Source organism: Brienomyrus brachyistius, chromosome 21 (assembly GCF_023856365.1).
Source record: "Brienomyrus brachyistius isolate T26 chromosome 21, BBRACH_0.4, whole genome shotgun sequence".
NCBI classification, from domain to species: Eukaryota; Metazoa; Chordata; class Actinopteri; order Osteoglossiformes; family Mormyridae; genus Brienomyrus; species Brienomyrus brachyistius.
This window is the reverse complement of record NC_064553.1, coordinates 5,921,542-5,940,931: the sequence shown is the minus strand read 5'-3', so window position 1 is coordinate 5,940,931 and position 19,390 is coordinate 5,921,542. Positions and strand designations below refer to the sequence as shown.

The 19,390-nt window shown below is 45.4% G+C and overlaps 1 protein-coding gene across 1 annotated transcript in view; it reads right to left on the bottom strand.

Moving 5' to 3' along the window:
• The window catches only part of col11a1b (collagen, type XI, alpha 1b), an 86,183-nt gene that overhangs the window by 38,854 nt on the left and 27,939 nt on the right, over nt 1-19,390 (bottom strand). Inside the window, exons 8-28 of the mRNA XM_048989358.1 lie at nt 17,056-17,346; nt 15,230-15,295; nt 14,852-14,893; nt 14,483-14,545; nt 11,959-12,033; nt 11,377-11,460; nt 10,586-10,642; nt 8,969-9,022; nt 8,743-8,796; nt 8,310-8,363; nt 8,054-8,107; nt 6,267-6,320; nt 6,134-6,178; nt 5,554-5,607; nt 5,420-5,464; nt 4,564-4,617; nt 4,055-4,099; nt 3,566-3,619; nt 3,079-3,123; nt 2,694-2,747; nt 2,567-2,611 (exon numbers count right to left, since the gene is read on the bottom strand). Coding sequence (XP_048845315.1) covers nt 2,567-2,611; nt 2,694-2,747; nt 3,079-3,123; nt 3,566-3,619; nt 4,055-4,099; nt 4,564-4,617; nt 5,420-5,464; nt 5,554-5,607; nt 6,134-6,178; nt 6,267-6,320; nt 8,054-8,107; nt 8,310-8,363; nt 8,743-8,796; nt 8,969-9,022; nt 10,586-10,642; nt 11,377-11,460; nt 11,959-12,033; nt 14,483-14,545; nt 14,852-14,893; nt 15,230-15,295; nt 17,056-17,346 — 1,389 coding nt within the window. The remainder of the gene's footprint in view (nt 1-2,566; nt 2,612-2,693; nt 2,748-3,078; nt 3,124-3,565; nt 3,620-4,054; nt 4,100-4,563; nt 4,618-5,419; nt 5,465-5,553; nt 5,608-6,133; nt 6,179-6,266; nt 6,321-8,053; nt 8,108-8,309; nt 8,364-8,742; nt 8,797-8,968; nt 9,023-10,585; nt 10,643-11,376; nt 11,461-11,958; nt 12,034-14,482; nt 14,546-14,851; nt 14,894-15,229; nt 15,296-17,055; nt 17,347-19,390) is intronic.

The following is a 19,390-nucleotide window of genomic DNA, read 5'->3' as shown; positions in this document are numbered from 1 at the left end:
ACACAGATGAAGCGGGACAGCTTTCCTTCACAAGTGTCACCAACAAACCATCACAGCACTTAGACGAATCAATAGCAAATGCAAAGCGCAAAAGCGTGCATTATTAGCTAAAAATTTATCTTGCAGACTGAGTGGTAGTTAAATTATGTGAAACAAAAAAAAAAAAAAACGTGACCCTACTTTGCTGCTAAATGACTGTTATAAGATTCCAGATTGCAGAGTGAATGTTAATGTTTCTCTTTTTGTGACTGAATACTGACCTCTGGATAGTATCAACAAAAACCAACGGAAATGGTTCAACTGCTTAAGAAAGATTTGAATTTCTCATTGAAGATGGATAAAACAATAAAAAATATCCTTTAATGATTCTGAGATGGATTTAAAGGGCAAAGAAGATATATAGATGAAAAATGCAACAAAAGGGATACGCTGTTCAGAATCCGAAAGGGAAGTAAAACTGCCACCTGCTGGTGAAGACTCAGATTACACCAATTAGAGGAACGGTAGGGAAATGGACAAAAGCACGTTTTCGTTCTCAGGATGAGGTTTAGCCAGGCACTTGGTCAAGCTCTTACACCGAATACTGCATCTTGTCACATTATCTGGAATCACTGCCTTACATTTAAAGAACTTGGTAACTGCATACAGCTAAATTTCTAAAACTCAATTATTATTTTATCCCCTAAAACAAGGCACAAGTGCCAGGAGATTATAAATAAGCTGAAGTTTATAGCTACTGTTTTTTAAGCAATCCAATTAAGAGTAAATTACTTATAAATTATTCTATATAAGTAACTCATTTTAAAAAATACTGGGTTCAAAGTAGCACACTTTTCTGTAATACACATTTAAAAACTCCACTGTGAGATTGGTTAGAGTAATTGAGTAATTAAGAGAATTATTCATGCAAAACATATACATGCAGACATAAATAAGAATGCATGATTTTAAACAACGATAACATCTCTGGAAGTGAGAAGAGACCCCAGCCTCAGTCATTAATCTCAACTAAAACGCTCCAGCATAAATGCAGTGTTGACCGCAAGGGCTCTCTGGGGGGAGGGGGGGGGAGGGGGGGGTTTCACGAAGCAGCCACAGACTCCCTTAAATCCGTTATCCCAAGTTATCCGGCTACGGAATTCTGTTTTGTGGAACACCTCCTCCATCTTTGATTCAACAGGCAGTCCGCTGCCTCCCTGCCCACCCTGGACCTGCTCCGGTGCATTTCCGGCGATCACTCTTCCCCCTGCCCACCGCCAACGCGCACGCCACCCCCAGTCGCTGACTATAGCGGGTTTCCCTTAAGTTCGGTGACTCATTGCTGTCTTGCAGCAAGGCACCGTGTGTAAACACCGCTTGCTATGGGTGGAGATGCCTGGAGCGAAGCATAGACAGGCAAGAAATCGCATGTGGAAGCATGTCACGATGGTGCAAAGATCAATGCATATAAATATCCATGCGAACACAGTGCTTTTATAATGCTATTTAAATGCACAATCTGAAAATAATCAAAGACATTATCCATGGAGAATGCACACTGCAGCTTATAGCTGACCTGACTTTGATGGAATGGTAATCAAATGGGCCATCAACGACTACAGTATAGGGCAATACTGCAATAAATATATACTCAGAAAATGTATTCATAACTAAAAATAACTGCACAACAATAATGAAGATCTGATTGGTCTAGAGGAGTGCGACTCGAGTGTGAAAACACGGGGCTCTCAAGTTTCATCAAAAAGTTTGGAGTGAGATTACATCTGTTAGGGGTGGAGAGTTAGTCTCACAGTCAATGCGTGAGACCCAAGAGCCCTGGAAAATGCACATTTGAAATACCTTGCAGTGTAACAGATATTTGGATTGGGGACAGTTTTGGCAAAAAGCAACCCTAACCAACCAGACCTAAGAGTCCAGTTCATCTATTCATAGTTAAATTGCCCCTTTATCACTTTGAAACATGCTGATTTTCTGCCTGGCATCCCACATTACTAAATATAATGGGACTGCACCCAGACTGCCAGCAGGGCTAAATCCCTCGCGTTTCGCTCACGACGACACTCGACGCTGCTGTCGTCCCCGTCAGCGAACGTACGAGTCGACATGAAGGATGTCGGCCTTGTTTTGTTCCAGCCCTGAAGGGCACTGTTTCGAAACCTGAAGGGTAACCGTGAGTAAAGAGAACCAAATCAGGCCATAGGCTAAAGGGAAAGGACAGTGAATGGGCTGGAAGAGCAAAGGCTCATTGGAATCAGCTGGTGTGGCCCCTAGTGCCGAAGTGTACAGCATAAAGCGCTAACCGCTAACATAAAGAAGCCATCTTGGGAGGGCCTTCTCCTTCTAGCCCCCCCTGCCACCAATTCAAAAAATGTGATTGCAAGAGCTTCACACCCATTGGGCACATCTGAGAGCGGAGCGGAAAGAATGATACAGCCGGTCCTCCAAGGGAAGGAGTTCTGTCACCGTAAGCATAAGCCGCTAATGCCGTGAAACCTTTCGAGGAGTGATACCGTCTCCTACTCAAACAATCCCACACGCATCTCTTCGCCGACGATGGGATCGTTACCTTCTCGCCCTTGTGGCCCTTGAGCCCGCGGATGCCGTCGGCACCCTGTCGCACAAAGAAGACGCGGGTTAGTCTCGGAAAAAAACAGACCAAATTCATGAGGGCGGTAAAGTCGGAGACGCCGTACCTTCACTCCGCGGGGGCCTGGGTACCCGATGGGACCCTGAGGACCACCATGCCCCTGAAAATAAAAACCACACAGTGATCAGAATCGTAGGGCAAAAATTTGCATACTTTCTCCTGGCTCAATCCTATTGGTTCCCTCAAAACCTTTGATTAAACAGGACCAATCGCTCCTCTCCCACAATGTGTTGAATCCATCCTATTGGGAGAAGCCAATTCTTATGTAACTTCCCAGGCCTCTGACACGGTGGTTTTGATAATGCACCCACCAGCTGACACCAAGAGTGCTAACATCTGCTTTCAGCCACCAAGGGCCTCCTTTAGCCATAAGCCGCAGTCAGTTCCGTTCAGGACGTCCTGCTGGCAGACGTTACACACAATTCACTCACCACAGACCCCTTCTCGCCTGGTGGTCCTTCTTTTCCTGGGTGTCCCTGCAAACACAATGATTTATTCAGAGGAGAGTAGAAAGCATGCATTTGGAGACTGTGTATAGGAGCGTCGCTAACATCCAACGAATCACGATTCCAGGTTTATATGCTTTAACCAAGTGCTATTTTTTGTAGGGCTATAAATGCACAAGAAGGAAAACCTGTCCGCTGCATTAGCAGTAATTTTTTGGGCAATCCGAAGTTCAAGAATAGGAGCAGTTGGAGGCAGGAGATTGGTATCATGATGGCAATTATTGTACAGGGAAAGCGAACATGACGAAGATGGATGTTTTAGTATCAAAGAGCTGTGCCCCCCCACCCCCCAGCTCCATATTAAGCTGCATTTTCTTTAATACCGGTATTCCAGAGCTGCTGTTTTCGCCAATCTGGGTTTTGTGTCTAGCAGTGTTTAAGGTGTTAGCCCACTTAGCGAGGTCAAACTTACAGGGGGACCGTCGGCTCCCGCCAGGCCAGCCAGGCCTTGCTTGCCCAGAGGGCCCTGGGCACAGGAAAAGGAAACAGCAAAGGGTCAAAGGTCAAAGCCGAACGCTTCTCGTGTTCACCCCGAGGACAAGTAAATCTTCAACGCTCCGGCACAGCGGAGAAAGATGCCGTAGAATAACAAAGATCTCAGGCTAGATTTAAGTTACGAGAAGGAAGCGGCGATAATCGTGTCTGTGACATACCGATGCTGTTGGTGATACATCATCCCTGACCACTTCAGCTGTCTAAAAACTGCAGACTAAGCAGACGCGCGCTGTCATCTACACTAGCTTAGCTTCTAGCATGCATGTGTGTGCGTGAGACCACATATATGGATGTGTGTTTATGCAGATATTTGACCACAGTTTTTGGCCAAGAACTTAAAAACAACAAGTAGAAGCTGAGAAGCTGAAGGGAAAAACTCAAGTCTGAGGGAGAGTTAAGGACTCACTTTTTCACCTGGGGGACCGATGGGGCCTTGAGGACCAGGAAGACCCTACAGAGCAGAGGGAGGCAGAGAAGAGTCAATGCTTTGCACGCCGACACATGAATTTGGGACAGGAGTGAATCGAGTTGGAGGGTTGTGACCTACTCGAGGGAGGGGTTGGGGGGGGGGGGTGTGATTCACAAAGTTGCGATTGTGCTTCGTGTCCGTTCCGTTTCACCGCGGCAGCCAGGCGGGCACGCCGGGTAACCTGATCCCCCCCCCCAACCCTCTAAGGGTAGCCTTTGCTACTGGAATTTCAGATGCATGAATAACATGCTTTCAGCTGAGCCCCCCCCCCCCCCCCCCCACACACACACACACTTTTTTCAGTGACAGGAGCTCCATCCAACTCCAAAAATTCCATGTGCTCCAATTTAGCGCGCAGGAGGCCTGGACAAAAAGTGGGAATAAACCCACAGACCATCATCTAAACACTCAGCGGGAAGCCAGGATTCTACACGCGTGACTCTCACCTGAGATCCAGGAATTCCTTGCTGACCAGGAGGCCCAGGTTCTCCATTAGGACCCTTAAAAAAAGATCAGACCGTTACACCTTATACTGTTCCTCAGATCTACCTGTTGGTAAATATCCCCTGACTGATCACAACCCTAAGTGATGCTTTCGCATCGGAGCGGCTGCTGCTTGTCAGATCACCGCACTTTTAATCCGAAGCACCATCCACAATCGGCAAATTGCCCCCTTATACAGCAGGTCAATTACTACAGCAGTTCTGGTTCAGTGAGGAGAATTCTGAGGACCCGCTGGGATCCGTGAAGCAGGGGCCACATCTGGTGTTTATTTTCTAATAATGTAACCTCCACTGAACATTCCAGGTTGTGGAGCAGAAACAATTTGGCCACAATTCCAGCTCGTAATCCATTATGGCACCTACAACCCACAGTGCTCGGGGTCCGCTGCTTGATGGCTCTCTACCCAGCGGTAGGACACCGCGGATTCTCATCGAGAGCTGACACCAATTCATGGAACACTGTCCCCCCCCCTTCAAGATCGAGGAGCTATCTGGCAGGGAATTATGGAGTATGTGACGTCAGAAATGGTCATAACTGGTGATCTGTAGACAACACCAGTCAACCCATCAGGCGACACCTAGGGTCCCGTCTTCTGAGGGGGCTGTAACTTCAAGATGGGGATAGAGCCAACAGTGAAGCTTGCCGGGGGCACATGGGCTAGAACTAGCACTAATGACAAAATTATTCAGAACAGGATGCCTACGTCGCAAAGGAAGACTTCGGAATTCGTAAATAGCACACGTACATCAGATCTCACCTTTTCCTATGTACTTATACCAGAACAACATGCATTCATACCATGTTTCCTTTCGGACCAGCGGGACCATCTACACCACCAATACCCTATGGAAACAGATAGAATACATGAGCATGTATGCTGTCTCCAGTCGGGTAAAATAATACTGTAATGAAAGATACTTAAAAATTCATACAGGCTGTCCGGGAGGACCAGCTGAACCTCTGGGACCAAGCAAGCCTCTTGGACCCTGGCAAAGAAACAAAAAGCTCATATTATATATTTTTTTTTCAAAAATGGGAGAGACGTGAATGAAATGTGCAGCCTGCAACAATAGCATAGACAAACTCTGTTAATGAACGCTGAACGATTGCACAAATGCGCCCTCTAGTGGCAATAAAGCCGCAATAGCAAAAAAGGTGCTTCTCTTTCACTGGGATGGCTAGGTTCCACGACGAATTGTGAGGTAACCCCAGTGCATTTAAAGCGCTCGCTTCAAATCTATGTTTTGTTCATCACAAAACAGGAAAATTATTTCACCAGTCTGGCAGCACGTTGCCTATTTCAAATCTCAAAAGAATTATTGATTGATTTTCCTTATTTCTTTGTTAAGGAAGACATGTATAAACACGATGACGTGTAACAGAATGAATGAACAGCAATGCATCTTTGTTTGCCTAAAAGTAAGTGAGATTACATTTGTCTTGAAGACAGTTGGGTCAAGCTACATACTGTAGCGAAGTACGGGCTGTTAATGTGGTTAAGGAAGGCCTTACGCTGTCTCCTGCAAGACCCCTGGGTCCAATCTCGCCATCTTCCCCCTGCAGACGCAAAGGACAACATCAGCCGCAAGACACACACGGCTCTGATTATCACATATGGGCTGTCTGAGAAGGGATCTGCACTCACTCTCTGTCCGTCGTCTCCAGGAGATCCAGGAGGGCCAGGAGGACCACCCTCCCCCTGTCAGGCCCAGGATGAGAGAGAGAGAGAGAGAGAGAGAGAGAGAGAGAGACAGAGAGAAATGCCTGATTACCATTTCCACCAGATTAAGCTTACGGTGTCATTTAAGATCATAACCTCTATTTTAAATCCCTTCTCTTGAAAGTCTTGTTGGGCAGAGTTGTTGAGTTGTGCCATGCAATTACCCAGGATTAGGAACCCAATACAGTGGCTGGAAATATCTTTCCTATGATCTGAGGCCCTCCCCCCCCCCCCAGAAAGCTCTAACCCTAAATTTAGCAACGCCCCGGCTGGGTCCTCTTCCCTCCAGGCCATTTCAAAGGGAAACTGGCAGTGACTGCGCTACCAATTATAATGCCATGGAGGCCGGCGGCTACAGTGGGAAAACATATAGCCCAGGATGGTGCCTTGCAGCACAGAAATTCTATAGGAGACCCCCACCCAGCTAGGTGGCAGTAATGAGCCGGATGACATCCTTCGCAGGCATAAACGAAGCCATCCGGGATGTGAACGTGGCCTCCACGCTAATGAGCAGGTCTCGTCACACCACAGTTCAAATACCACCCTCTGTTTCCTTTGTATCAATGGGAAGAAAAGCAGACTTTCAATTAGCCTCTTCAATTGGTCTTTTCGGAAACAGGATTTGTGATTGGGTAGACGCAATTCCAAGATAAGACTCCGTGATTTATGTCTGCTCTAAAAAACACTACCACTGCTTCAACGGATAATGAGATGAGAACAGTCAGAGCTCAAGATGACAGTTTTTGTGGACTGTGCTGAATGGAATCCATCAGTGTAAATCCATGAGCAAATAAACACTTATTCCAACCCGCTCATTTTTGATAGATAACTTTAATTTCTATGCCACCGCTTGCAATCTCCGTCTGATGACAATAAACGCCCAGCTTTGAAGTCCAACCCAGCTCTCAGTAACCATAAATGAAGCTGTCATCCACTCTTAGAAGAACCAGATCTGCTGGCGTGCAGGATCGTGGTTGTGGACAACCGGCCCAAAATATATCCATGCATAATGCAGTAAATAACCCCACTTTGAATTGTCCCACAGATGTTCCATTGTTTACCTTCAAACCCTTAAAATTTGTCCTGAGTTCTTGTTGGAGACATCAGATCCGCTCTTCGTATTAAATAACCACCAAAAAAACTCAACCTCATTGATCCACCCTTATGTTGTATCTCTAATCCCACCGAGGGCCACAAGCAAAACCTCATGTGTTTTATTTTGCCATTTATTTCAAATTCCCTAAGAGACACAGTAATACCCCACTAAACAAATGACACATTTCCCGCTGAAGTGAGCATTGTGTAATTCTTCTCATTGGAAGCTAACTGTTTTCCTAGTGAGGGAAAAGTAAACCTCGCAGCCCTTCCTGCCACACATTTGGCCTATTAAATTGTCTCTTCTAATTCACAGGAACTGAAGGTAGGCGGAGTTTGGTGAGGGGAATTTCAATGCTGCCTTCAGACTAAATAAAAGCAACCTTACATCAAATCAGGAGGGAAAAGTCATCACCGCGCTAAAAGACCAGGTACCGGAAGTGCCTGTCAAGGCCTGAGGATGAGTGACGGTCATCTGCTTGGATTCACCTTCAGAATACTCACCATACCTGGAAAACCAGAGGGCTACAACCTCACCGACTTCAGAGTGTCTGCGCTGATCGGCAGCGCAAACCTACTGCCCCATGCATTTGTGACGTGTAAAATCCTTCACTTACCCTGTGTCCCTTCTCTCCGGGCAGGCCGGGAAGCCCATCGAACCCTCTGTCTCCCTGTGAGATGCAAGGAAATCTTAACGTCCAAATTAATAAGCCCATCACACAGGGTCTGCTACCACAAACAACTCAGCTTATAAAGCAGGCATGATAGAGTTTATGGATCGCATTGAGCACCAACACAACTAAAGTAAATAAAAAGTAAACTAATTATTAACCAGTAATACTATTAATGGTATTGCCCTTAACAAGGTCCTACCTTCCCACCCGATTCTCCCGGCATTCCTCTGGCTCCATCTGCTCCAGACCGACCCTTTTGGCAAAAGTAAGAAATTCAGACATGAAACAATATGCGACAATGATTTTATTTAAGTAAATGAGCTGTGCTTGGTTTACAGTTCACGTTAAACCAAAACTAACTGCAAAGTCGTGGAACTGTAGACAGTGGAATTCTGCTCCTATTATCACTAATAAAAGATGAAGGGTGCATACGAGTATTAGATGTTCTTCAACACACGTGTCAGATGTTTACAATGACAGACAGGGTGAGCTGGCTGACGTCACAGCAGAACCAAAGAGGCTGCCTTGAGGCTCTGAATTAGCGACCCGCGCAGACGAGGCTAACGAGGAATTACACAGGAAGGATTATTTTTATTTAGACACTCATGGCTGGGACAGTAAAATCGACATACCCTCTTTCCAGCTTTTCCAACTTGTCCTGGTGGACCTTGGGTTCCCCTTGGACCCTAAATGATGTCATGTGTTTAACATCATGTGATTGGTCAGTGATGGTGATGACAGACCCTGCTTCCATAACAGCGGTGATACACAGTATGTGAAATACTCACAGAGGAAAAAAATCAATGAAAATCAGTTCTATTATGTGAACATGGTGGTCTACGGGTGGCTGAGGCTTACCGGGGGTCCGTGATCGCCGCTGTCCCCTTTGAGGCCGGGAGATCCAGGGCCACCCTAAGCGCGAGAGGAGAAGGTGCAGCTTCAGAAATATGCTGAAGTTTAGAGCAGCAGAGGCCCTCTTGGGATTCAGCCCCATCTCCTTTCAGAAGCACGGCCAGAATATTTAAACTCTGCTCCAGCTTCCTACCACGCATACATTACAGCAGGGGCCCACGCACCCTCATAACTCCACCGGAAACTCGAATAGAAGCACCATTCCTCCCGTTAGTCACAATGACAGCGAGCGTCACGTGAGTAATGGACTAGCGCAAGCAGACAGCAGGTGGCGACATTAAACAGGCTGGCTATGATTTAACGAATTCCATTAATTGACGCCATGATCTGTCCAGCTATCACTTATCGCAGAAGGCTGCAATAATTTCCAATCCTTAATATAAACGCTAATCGCCATTTGGGTAATTAGGCGCTATTATGTGTTGGTGCTATAGAAGCTATTTGTTTGTTCTTTCGTTTGTAGGAGACGTTCACTGCAAGTTATCTGATCAAAAACTACGGGGCCAAACAGAAAATTTAAACGACAAATGAACAGCTGAAAAAGGAATTAACTGTGTTACTGGCCTGTCCAAATATCTCAGGCTAACTGGTAATCCAGATATGTTATGTACATCTGGTAATGTAACATCAAAGAGAGAACCTTTTTTATTGTTTTTGTAATAATGAAAATAAAGCATTTCTGAATTAATATCACCAATATATAATGGAAAGCAGTCACGGGTCACTCAGTGAAATGGTTCTTCGACGCTTTCAGCCATGAAAACTCAAACTATTTTAACTATGAACAGTAATTGCTGCTAGTTTCATGTGCTGGGCTTAAGAGAAAATGGAAGGGAGGAAACGTGCTGCTAGAATCTATTCATTGTTGTTTTCAGTTACAACGAGGCGATAGCGTCGCTGCTAAGCAGGGTATTAGCATAGGAAAGCTGGAGAAGCACAACGTGGGTTGAGATGAATAACCAAAAATAAGCGTAAAAGCGGAAGACTTAATGAAGGCAGCAGCAGAGCAACAGTCCTAAACCAGCACGGTCAGGAAGCTTCACTCCATCATAAATTATTGACATATGAAAATGACATTTGCGGCTATCGATGCCTGTTGCTCCATAACGAGCCTCGTCTTCTGGCTGATGATCTGTGACGTGTGGAGGTACATGGAGAAAATCTGGCTTTCTCATCAAGTCTGCTGTCTCTGTGTGTGTGTGTGTGTGTGTGTGTGTGTGTGTGTGTCTGTGTGTCTGTGTGCGTCTGTGTGTGTGTCTGTGTGTGTGCGTGTGTCTGTGTGTGTGTGTGTGTCTGTGTGTCTGTGTGCGTCTGTGTGTGTGTCTGTGTGTGTGTGTGTGTGTCTGTGTGTGTGTGTGTGTCTGTGTGTGTGTGTGTGTGTGTGTCTGTGTGTGTGTGTGTGTGTCTGTGTGTCTGTGTGTGTCTGTGTGTGTGTGTGTGTGTGTCTGTGTGTGTGTCTGTGTGTGTGTGTGTGTGTGTCTGTGTGTGTGTGTGTGTCTGTGTGTGTCTGTGTGTGTGTGTGTGTCTGTGTGTGTATGTGGATGGAGGGAACGGGTAACTCACCACCGGCCCGGACCTGCCTGTGAGACCCATCGGTCCTGGGGAGCCTCGCATGGAGAGCTGGGTTGCGGGGAGAGGATTATAAATAAGCAGAGAGGGTACTGGGCACAGAACGACAGCATCCGGACTGAGCTGCCCCCATGTGCCAATCACAGCTTGCACTGCCGACGGAACATGGCGATGCACATTCAGACGAAACGCCAAAGGACGTCAGGCATACAGTCGTCTTTCCAATTCTCCTTCGCAAACACATTTCCTTCACAAAAGTACCAAACGTGTTTTTCTCTTACTTAAGTGGCGAACAGGAAGGTACCGGCACTCATTCCAGGATTTCCAACTGCCACGCATCGGCCGTGACACTCCTGCCTTTAGAATCTCACGCTCGTGTGAGAAATCTTACGGCAAATCTGCTTTATTACGTTATAACCCTAAAATTAGCTACATAAACAGCGTCAAGGTAGTTTGCAAACCCTACAGACTACTTACCACATAATAAAACTGTAACGTGCATGTAGATGCGTGTGCATGTGTGCGCAGACTTGTTGAAAATCTCACTCCAGCCAGCTGACCAAAGTTAGCGGCCCTGTCATTCACACCCCCCCCCACCCCCCCCCCCCATCTTTGAGACAAAATTCTTCGGATTAGCGTTAGCGGCCTCCCGTGACCACGCGCTCACATGTTCGGCGGCTTTATGTGTCAGGCGCTGAACGGCCGACCGGCGGCAGTAAAGGCCAGTGATTTAGTGCTGTGCCAAAGGTGGTTCAAACCGCCCCCCCCGGTGGAAAGGCACTTACCCTGGCCTGCGAGAGGATGGCTTGAGCCTGCGCCTCCTGGGCGGACACCACCGGACCTTTTGAGGCATCTCCCCCGAAGCGGAACTGCCGAGTCACAGGAGAGACGCCTCACTTCCTGCTCAGCATAGCCGGCTCCATCACCACCTCAGCCTCCTCCGCTAAACGGCATCCCTGCGCTTCTGAAGCCTGCCTTTGTTTTCCGAGCATTCCCCGAATTCCAGCACATCTGGGGAGCCCCACCTGTTTTCCGTTGCTTTGAGCCCGGCTTTTCGTTTTGCCTTTTAAACAAATCCTAACACTGGATTCTCACCGAGAGCGGAAAGTCTGATCCGGGGAAGCCGGCGGCCGGCAGCAAGTTATTATCGCGTAAATAGCACACGTTGTAAGAAGGCATCATTACCACTAACTACTTAACTTGGAAGTGGTGTTGGGTGATTTCACAGTAATAAACAGGCAATCAGAGTTAACACCTTTTCACTCATAACGATCTGAGACATGGCTCTTTGTAAGGGTGGCGCGTCTAAATACGTCGATAGCAAGGCGCTCTGAATCGATAAGTCAGGGAGTAAACAGCAAACATACCGGCAGCATCAGCATGGTACCCGGTGGACCGGGTAGCCCATCTGCTCCTGGGAGGCCAGCCCGACCTGCAGGACCCTGGGTGTGAGACACAGAGCTTAGATATAGATTCACATTCAGTTCATTTATGAACTTTCAGAGCAAAGAAACAGACGCTCCTGCAATCAACGCTTCCATAAAAGAGTTTGCTTAATGGTTCGGCTTGCGTGTTCGAAATATCAGGATGTTCCCAGCTGCAGACAGTCAAAATACGCTCATAATCTATTGAACAGGAGGTTTTAAAATATTTGTAAATATTTCCTGTCAGCCATATTCAGGAAAACATGCTGATTTGTTTAGGTGCTGCATTGAACATCCTGCAGCTCCAGTACCCAAGTTTGCCGTAGTTCAAATGTTCATTTAAAATGTATATCAATGACCAATTCATCTTTTTCTTTTTGCTGTTTGCACTCCAGCTATTCAACTCCGCACCGCTAAGCGCATGGGATGTAAAGCGTATTAAAGAGGATGACTTTTATTCACCGAGCATACAGTACTTGCTTGACAAGTAATTAAGAACTCCCCAAAAAACGGCCTCATTCAGATGGTAAGATTAGCTCCCCCCCCGTGTCTTTTTTTCCCCCCAGGTGGAATGTGCATATGGCTGGGATGGAGCACACTGGGATTTTTCAGCCTGGGGGCCGACCTTGTTTACAGAGTAGCCCCCGTTGGCCACGTTAGCTTTGCCTCATTGCTAAACGGCCTTGTTTGTAAGCAGCACTGTGTCTACACTCCAAAACCAACACCCAGCCGATGTTTGCCTTGCATAGGTACCTTCAGCTGGGGGAATGTCAATGATGCTCCCCAGGGAGAAAAAAAAAGATGGAAGACATATAAACCATGTATATATTAACCGAAAAGCTAAACAAAAGCACAGAGCGGTTTTAGCATCCGGCAAATTGACAATAAATCAGTAAAGATGAGCAAAAAACTGTAATATTAATTTAATGTATGACGACAAGTCTCCTGTTTTATATTTCCTATGAGCATGCAGCTGTGTAGAATATAAATGTACATATAAATTGTGTTAACTTATTGTTTATTAAGTATTCAAACGCTTTTATTAATAATGCTGGACTACAAGATTCAAAATAAAAATTGGAAATATTATTATACGCAAAGATATACCTTAGAAAAACAGCTAAAAAATCTGTTTAGCAGGCCATTCCTGCATTTTCTTTCCTCAGGCGATCTCAGTCTAATTGTTTCCATGTGTTTTCTGAAAAAGATATTAAAGCAGACTGCGTTCCTGGATAGGAGTCGGCAGACGCGATGCCATCTAGTGCGCACGTTTTCTGAGGACCTGCGAGAGGCACGGACATTCTGCCGTGGTTCCAGAGGTGCGCGCAACTTCTGCACCGCAAAACCGATAGGTAAACAGAACTCAATTCAGCCCCCCACCCCTCCCAACCCCCACCAACGCCACCCAGACAGCCCTCAATGATTTTCTTTGGCCCCAAGTGACCACGTAAACATAGCATGGAGAAAAGTCTGCTGTTCAAGAGAATACTGCCTCCATTTGTGGAACTTTCCCTTAAGGGTTAATCCCCCCCCCAACCAGCTCTAACAGAAGGGAGGGTGCGGCAGCGGGCTGGAAAAACAAACAGCCCCCCCCCCCCAAGTTCTTGGGGGGCCCCAGACATCCCAGATTTCGAGCAGTCGATCAGGGCCGCCGCCCACATTCCTCCAAAATCAGGAAAGCCAGAATGGGGACTAATTTGCACAGGAGAGCATCTCGCGCCCAGACCCCGGGAGCTACAGCAGGAGGCGGGATCAATCAGGGCAGCAATTAAGGCCAGGTCCCAGCGCTCTTTGTTGTGCTAATGAAAACAGCATTTCCAGGATTCGGTTTCCTCGACCCGACGGGCATTCCCTCGTCATCCCGAGATGACCCACTCAACGGGATCACCTCCCTCCGGAAGGCAAGGCGTCCACAGCTCCGCCTTTCCAAACTACCCAAGATCCATCTGGAAAATGCGTGACCTAACAATTGAGGTGCGTCTTTTTTCCCACTTCAGGATATCCGTCCCCCGACATCGCTGTGGAAAACAGCAGCCTCTTACATACAACCTTTATTTAAATTTTATAGGCTGCACCATAAAACTACAGGGGATTTAAGTAGCTGTGAGCTTTTATGTTCATGTTTATTTTTAAAATGCTGAATAAGATTTTCAGGCCTGGAGAAATCATAAGCTAGAATGGTTTCTAATTGAGCTCTATGTGCTATACATGTAGTATGTGAGTCAGTAAAAAGAAAAAGAAAATCCTTTATGGCAGAATGTTATTTTTGCGCCATCCAATAATAGTTACAGACATAGTCACAGCTCACAGGCAGACACACACAAAAATTACAAGCCTATAAACATTGAAGGAAACCCAAAAAGCCGTTTAAAGTCAGGCCTCGGAACGGACCTCCACAGAATTTTTTAAATATTTAAAACGGTCACGAGAAGCTGACAGGACACAGGACTTGAAGAGCTGTACTGACCCTTTCTCCTGGATCTCCAGTGGGACCTGGGGACCCTTGTAGACCAGCAGAACCTGGAAGACCCTGGAAATAAAAAAATAAAATAACAAAAAAAAAAATACGGCACAGTCAAGCTACTGTGCTGCAGGAGAAGGGCGTCCAAGTTCCACAGCAACCGTTGAAGAAAAAGACACGGTTGGGGGGGAGGGGGGTTGAGGAGTGGATTGGTGGGGGGGGTGCAGACACGGAAACTCTCAAAATTCATTCCGCATTGCAGTGATCACCCCACTAGCTGACAGGGCATCTTAGCCGTCGCCTGAAATGTTCAAATAAAAAAATAAAATGGGGCTTATTTCTTTTGTGAAAACGTAAAAAAAATGCGATACTTACAGCCGGGCCTGGAGGTCCTGGGGGTCCTTCTACGAGCATTCCCTGTAACCATGGAAACGGTAGCACTTATAACAAATGCCCAGGCAGAATACCAAGGAAAAATTATATTGCCTCCCCTGTTGTCCCCATAAAACAGAAATGGAAACTCATATTTACACATAAAAATAATATTAACGATGCTGATAATAAGTTCTTAAAGGTGGGTCTTAAAGGTACATATATCCTTTAAGATGTCCTTCCAAAATAATATTTACATGCTAATGTTACACATAGTTAGAACTGTATCACATATATCTATTCTTATTGATAGGTCCTATGATGATGATGAGATTGTGATGATGAAGATGATGATCGTGATGATGATGATGGTGGTCTTACCGGCTCAATGACAGCGGGTTCACCCTTTTCCCCCTTTTCTCCAGAATAGCTTACGCCTCCCCCGACCTGAAAAACGGGGGTAACCATCGGTTTGAAGTTCAGCGTATCACCTTAGAAACTGCAACATCAGCAAGCGTCATGCACATGCGGACACGTGGGTTAGTACAGGGGATTCCGCAGACATAACAAGGGAGGATGATGAAGAACATCCTGTTAGTCATCTTTTCAGGGCTGACTATCAACCCCCGCCAGCTTAAAACGGCATTTGTGTGCGATGGCTTACAACGCAACACAACTGACCGCTTTCCCCAGATGCAACGTTCAGTGGGATCACAACTTCAACATCCACGAGCCTGAATGTGTGCTGTCACTATCGACACCAGCTGATGGACTCTACAATACAGGAACCATCTACTTCATCAGTGTTTCCCCAATCGAGGAGCTGCTGACAGACCATGTTTCTGCTCCTACCAGGAGCTGTGATGGAGCAAAAATGTGGGCAGTCTGGAGGGAGTAAACGGTCTATGTGTCCCCAAGGACCATATTGGGAAACACTGTTCTACTTAATGGTGAGACCAGGATAAGTGTTTGACGAGTGTATGTTTCTGCTGAGAAACATCAACAGATGTCAGATCAAAATATGTCTCCTGCATTTATAGCATTGTGATTCTTCTAGTCAAAGCTAAAATTAATGACTGACAGAAGAACATAACACTGAGACGGATCTACAGCACTTAACTCAGCATGGAAGCTTATCCATCACCTCACTGGAGATACACTGATGTCAACTTGTGTTCTCTGTAACTTTAAAAAAAAAATATATATATATAGAGCCTTCTGCTTGCGCTTTGGTATTCTAAAATAAATAAATAAAACCTCCAAATTCATCACAGATGGGCAACGGCAATGGGTGTTTCAGTAGAAAACAGATATGGCTCAGATATCCGTCAGCTAATCATACTCCGAAACGGGGTCAAGGCTGCCCAGAGACCCGCGGCAAATAAAACGGCCACATGCTTTCTTTGGTTTGGTTGTTGGGTTGACGACCATTACACTTTCGAATAAAAACTAGCGCATACCGAAAGTAAAGGTTGCCGAGATGATGGGATGCTGAATTACCATACTTAGACTGGAGGCTTGGAAGTGAAAAAATGTAGCATGTTAAACCACTGGTGTTTTTGTGGCCTAGTCCTACGCAAGAGTCTGTCTGAAGCAACGCATTCAGGCTCTTGGTAATTTGTATGCCTTTGATCTCCAAAAGAATCACAGACTGGAATCAAAGCTGGCCAAGGTAACAGTGCTGTGCTGGTGAGTCCATGAGTGCATGTGGGCTTATTTCTCTCTCTAGACATCAGATTCGCTCATGGGAGTTTTACTCAGACAAGAATGTTCTGAGGGCAGAAGGAACAGTGATTGGTTCAGAGAGATAATCAATCAGATTGTAGAGGAGGTGGGTCCAAGCAACTACAGGAAGTAGAACAAACCAATCAGATACCTTGGTCCCTCCTCCTCAACAATTTGATTGGTTATATCTCTGACCCAATCATTGTTCCTTCTGCCCTCAGGGCATTTTTGTGTAAGTAAAACTCCCACGAGCATCAGCTTCTCTACCAATGTGGCGTGTTCTGCTATAGCACTTGAATATTGAAGTTCACCCAGAGAGGAACAGTCTGGTATATGTTTAATAGCCATTAGCATAAATTTCACCCCTTAACATACAAAAAAAGAAAGCATGCCTTGTGGATGGAATGAGAACTCTAAGCCCTGGAATGGAAAGTACAAACATGGCGACATATACCAACTGCATGCTGGGAAACCATACTTACATTGCTCTCGGTATATTCGGTCTCTGCCGGAACACCGGGCCCAAACTCCTCATGTATGGATTCAGTGGGCTTTGCCTCCGGCCCGAAATAGTCGTCGTACGGCCCATATTCGTAATGCTTTTTCCCAAACTCGTTAATATCGGTCTCCTTCACGTCAAACTCTTTAAAGTCATACTCATCGATTCCCACATCCACAGTTTCCTTGGTTTCCATGGTCTCCGTGGCAACCGTAGGCTCCAGACCAACCTCGTCCCCTCCAGGTACATAGTCCTCATAATGTTCTTCAACCGCCTTATTGTACCCGAGTGTAGAAGCAAAGGGTTGAGCATTAGAGGGGACTGTTAGTTAAGCAGTGTAAAGCATTGACTTATCAGTTCAGTCTCTGTAGTCATAATATATGTCAGGAGTGACACGTACAAAATGCAGTACAGATTATGTAATTTGGAATGCAATACTTTGTCATATGGTGTTTAATTAAATGGATTAATCTCTTGGATAAATCCTTTGCCCAAATATCCAATAATGGTCCAGTTAAGGCTGATATTACACATTACTCAAAGGGCAAATCCAAACTGACTGCACAACAGAGGTGGAAAGTTCAGATCCATAAGAATACAAATCCAGACCAAGATTTTGCTTCAGCTAAGCAGTTGAATGTTCTGTGACTGTGACTCTTTATATTAACGTAGTTGGTCGAAACAAAATCTTGGTCTGGATTTGTACTTTCTGAACCTAAACTGTCCACCTCTGCCTCTGACAATATTGCGAGGAGCTTATTTTTATCATTGTACATGCGCACAGTAGTAGAGGGTTCACGATAAAAAGATGTACTTAAGGTACAACCACCATCATAGAGCTGCCTGCGGTCGTACTGCATTTGCATGGTCACGCTACTACAATGCGGTCTTTGGCTCAGAGGCACCGCGGATTTATGATGGCCTGGTCATAGTTCATCATCCCGAGTAGCGTGGGAACTATGACGCAGCACCGCTACAGAAATCCCAAGCGCATGAAGAGCTGGACCCACTGTGAGGCCGTCAGCTCACCACACATACTACCGTAGTGCCAAGTGAGTAAAACGTGAAAGGAGAGGCTTCGCCGTTTTGGTCAACCATGGGTAAGGCTTCCCTTGTCATTGGAGGGATGAAATCTGAAAATTCCTCTAGTATACATGCACCTTAGCATCTTCCTGCTAAGTCCATCACCCCTCAGCAAAAAAGACGTAATTTAATTTTTTGCTAGAAGCTGCATGCCACTATTTATTCCCCTGTCAATTACATATAGTAGTAGGTTTCTCCGGTGTGAAGCTGCATATTCCTCATGTTTAGCTGCCTATCACACTTCACAGTAATGTTAACGTCACATCTGCCTCTGTCCATGAGACGATGTTCGGTAACGCTTTACAGTATCTGCCCCTTCATAATGCTTTTATATTGCATTCATAAAACGTTCAGTACACCTTATAATGTATACATTAAGTATTCGTAAAGCATTCATAAACATCATGCATGTATACCTTTACATCCTAACATCCCTTAACAGCTGTAATATACATTAATAACAATCATTATATAATAATAACAAACATTATAATTGTATAATCATGTAATGTTTGTTATTAATGTATATTAAAGCTGCTAAGGGATGTTAGGATGTTAAGATGTACTTGCATGCAGCTTATGAATGTTCTAAGAATGCATTATGAAGGTGCACTGAATACTCTATGAATGCATAATGAATGCATTATGAAGGTGCACTGAATACTCTATGAATGCATAATGAATGCATTATGAAGGTGCACTGAATGATCTATGAATGCATAATGAAGATGCACTGTAAAGTCTTACCCAATGTTCCAAATAAAAGTTCATGACCTTTCGGTTATGCAAAATATCACACATTAAATCACATACGCAGACAGACAGCTATGCCTGATTTCAGAGTCTTCAGAGAGCTTTTGGGCTGGGATTTCCCCAGATGACACCCCCCCCCCCCCAAAAAAAAATTTCCACGGCACGAAATGGAAACATAAGGAAATCTACGAACTCAGCAACTTTGTGACGAGGTTTATTGCTGATACAGCTTATCCTGTTCATACAGAGAGTCATCGCTCAAGTCCACAGAAATCTTAAAAATGTAATATATTGAAATGTACATTTAATAGTGAAAATGGAATTTTCTATCCTTGACATGTGACTATTGTCTTGTCCTGAGACAATGTTTTGTCTTGTTTTGTGTCTGTAGCTACTGTCTGCATGTGAGCACTGACCGCCGGACACAAACTCCCTGTGAACGCACTTGGACAAATAATCCTGATTCTGATTACGATTAATTG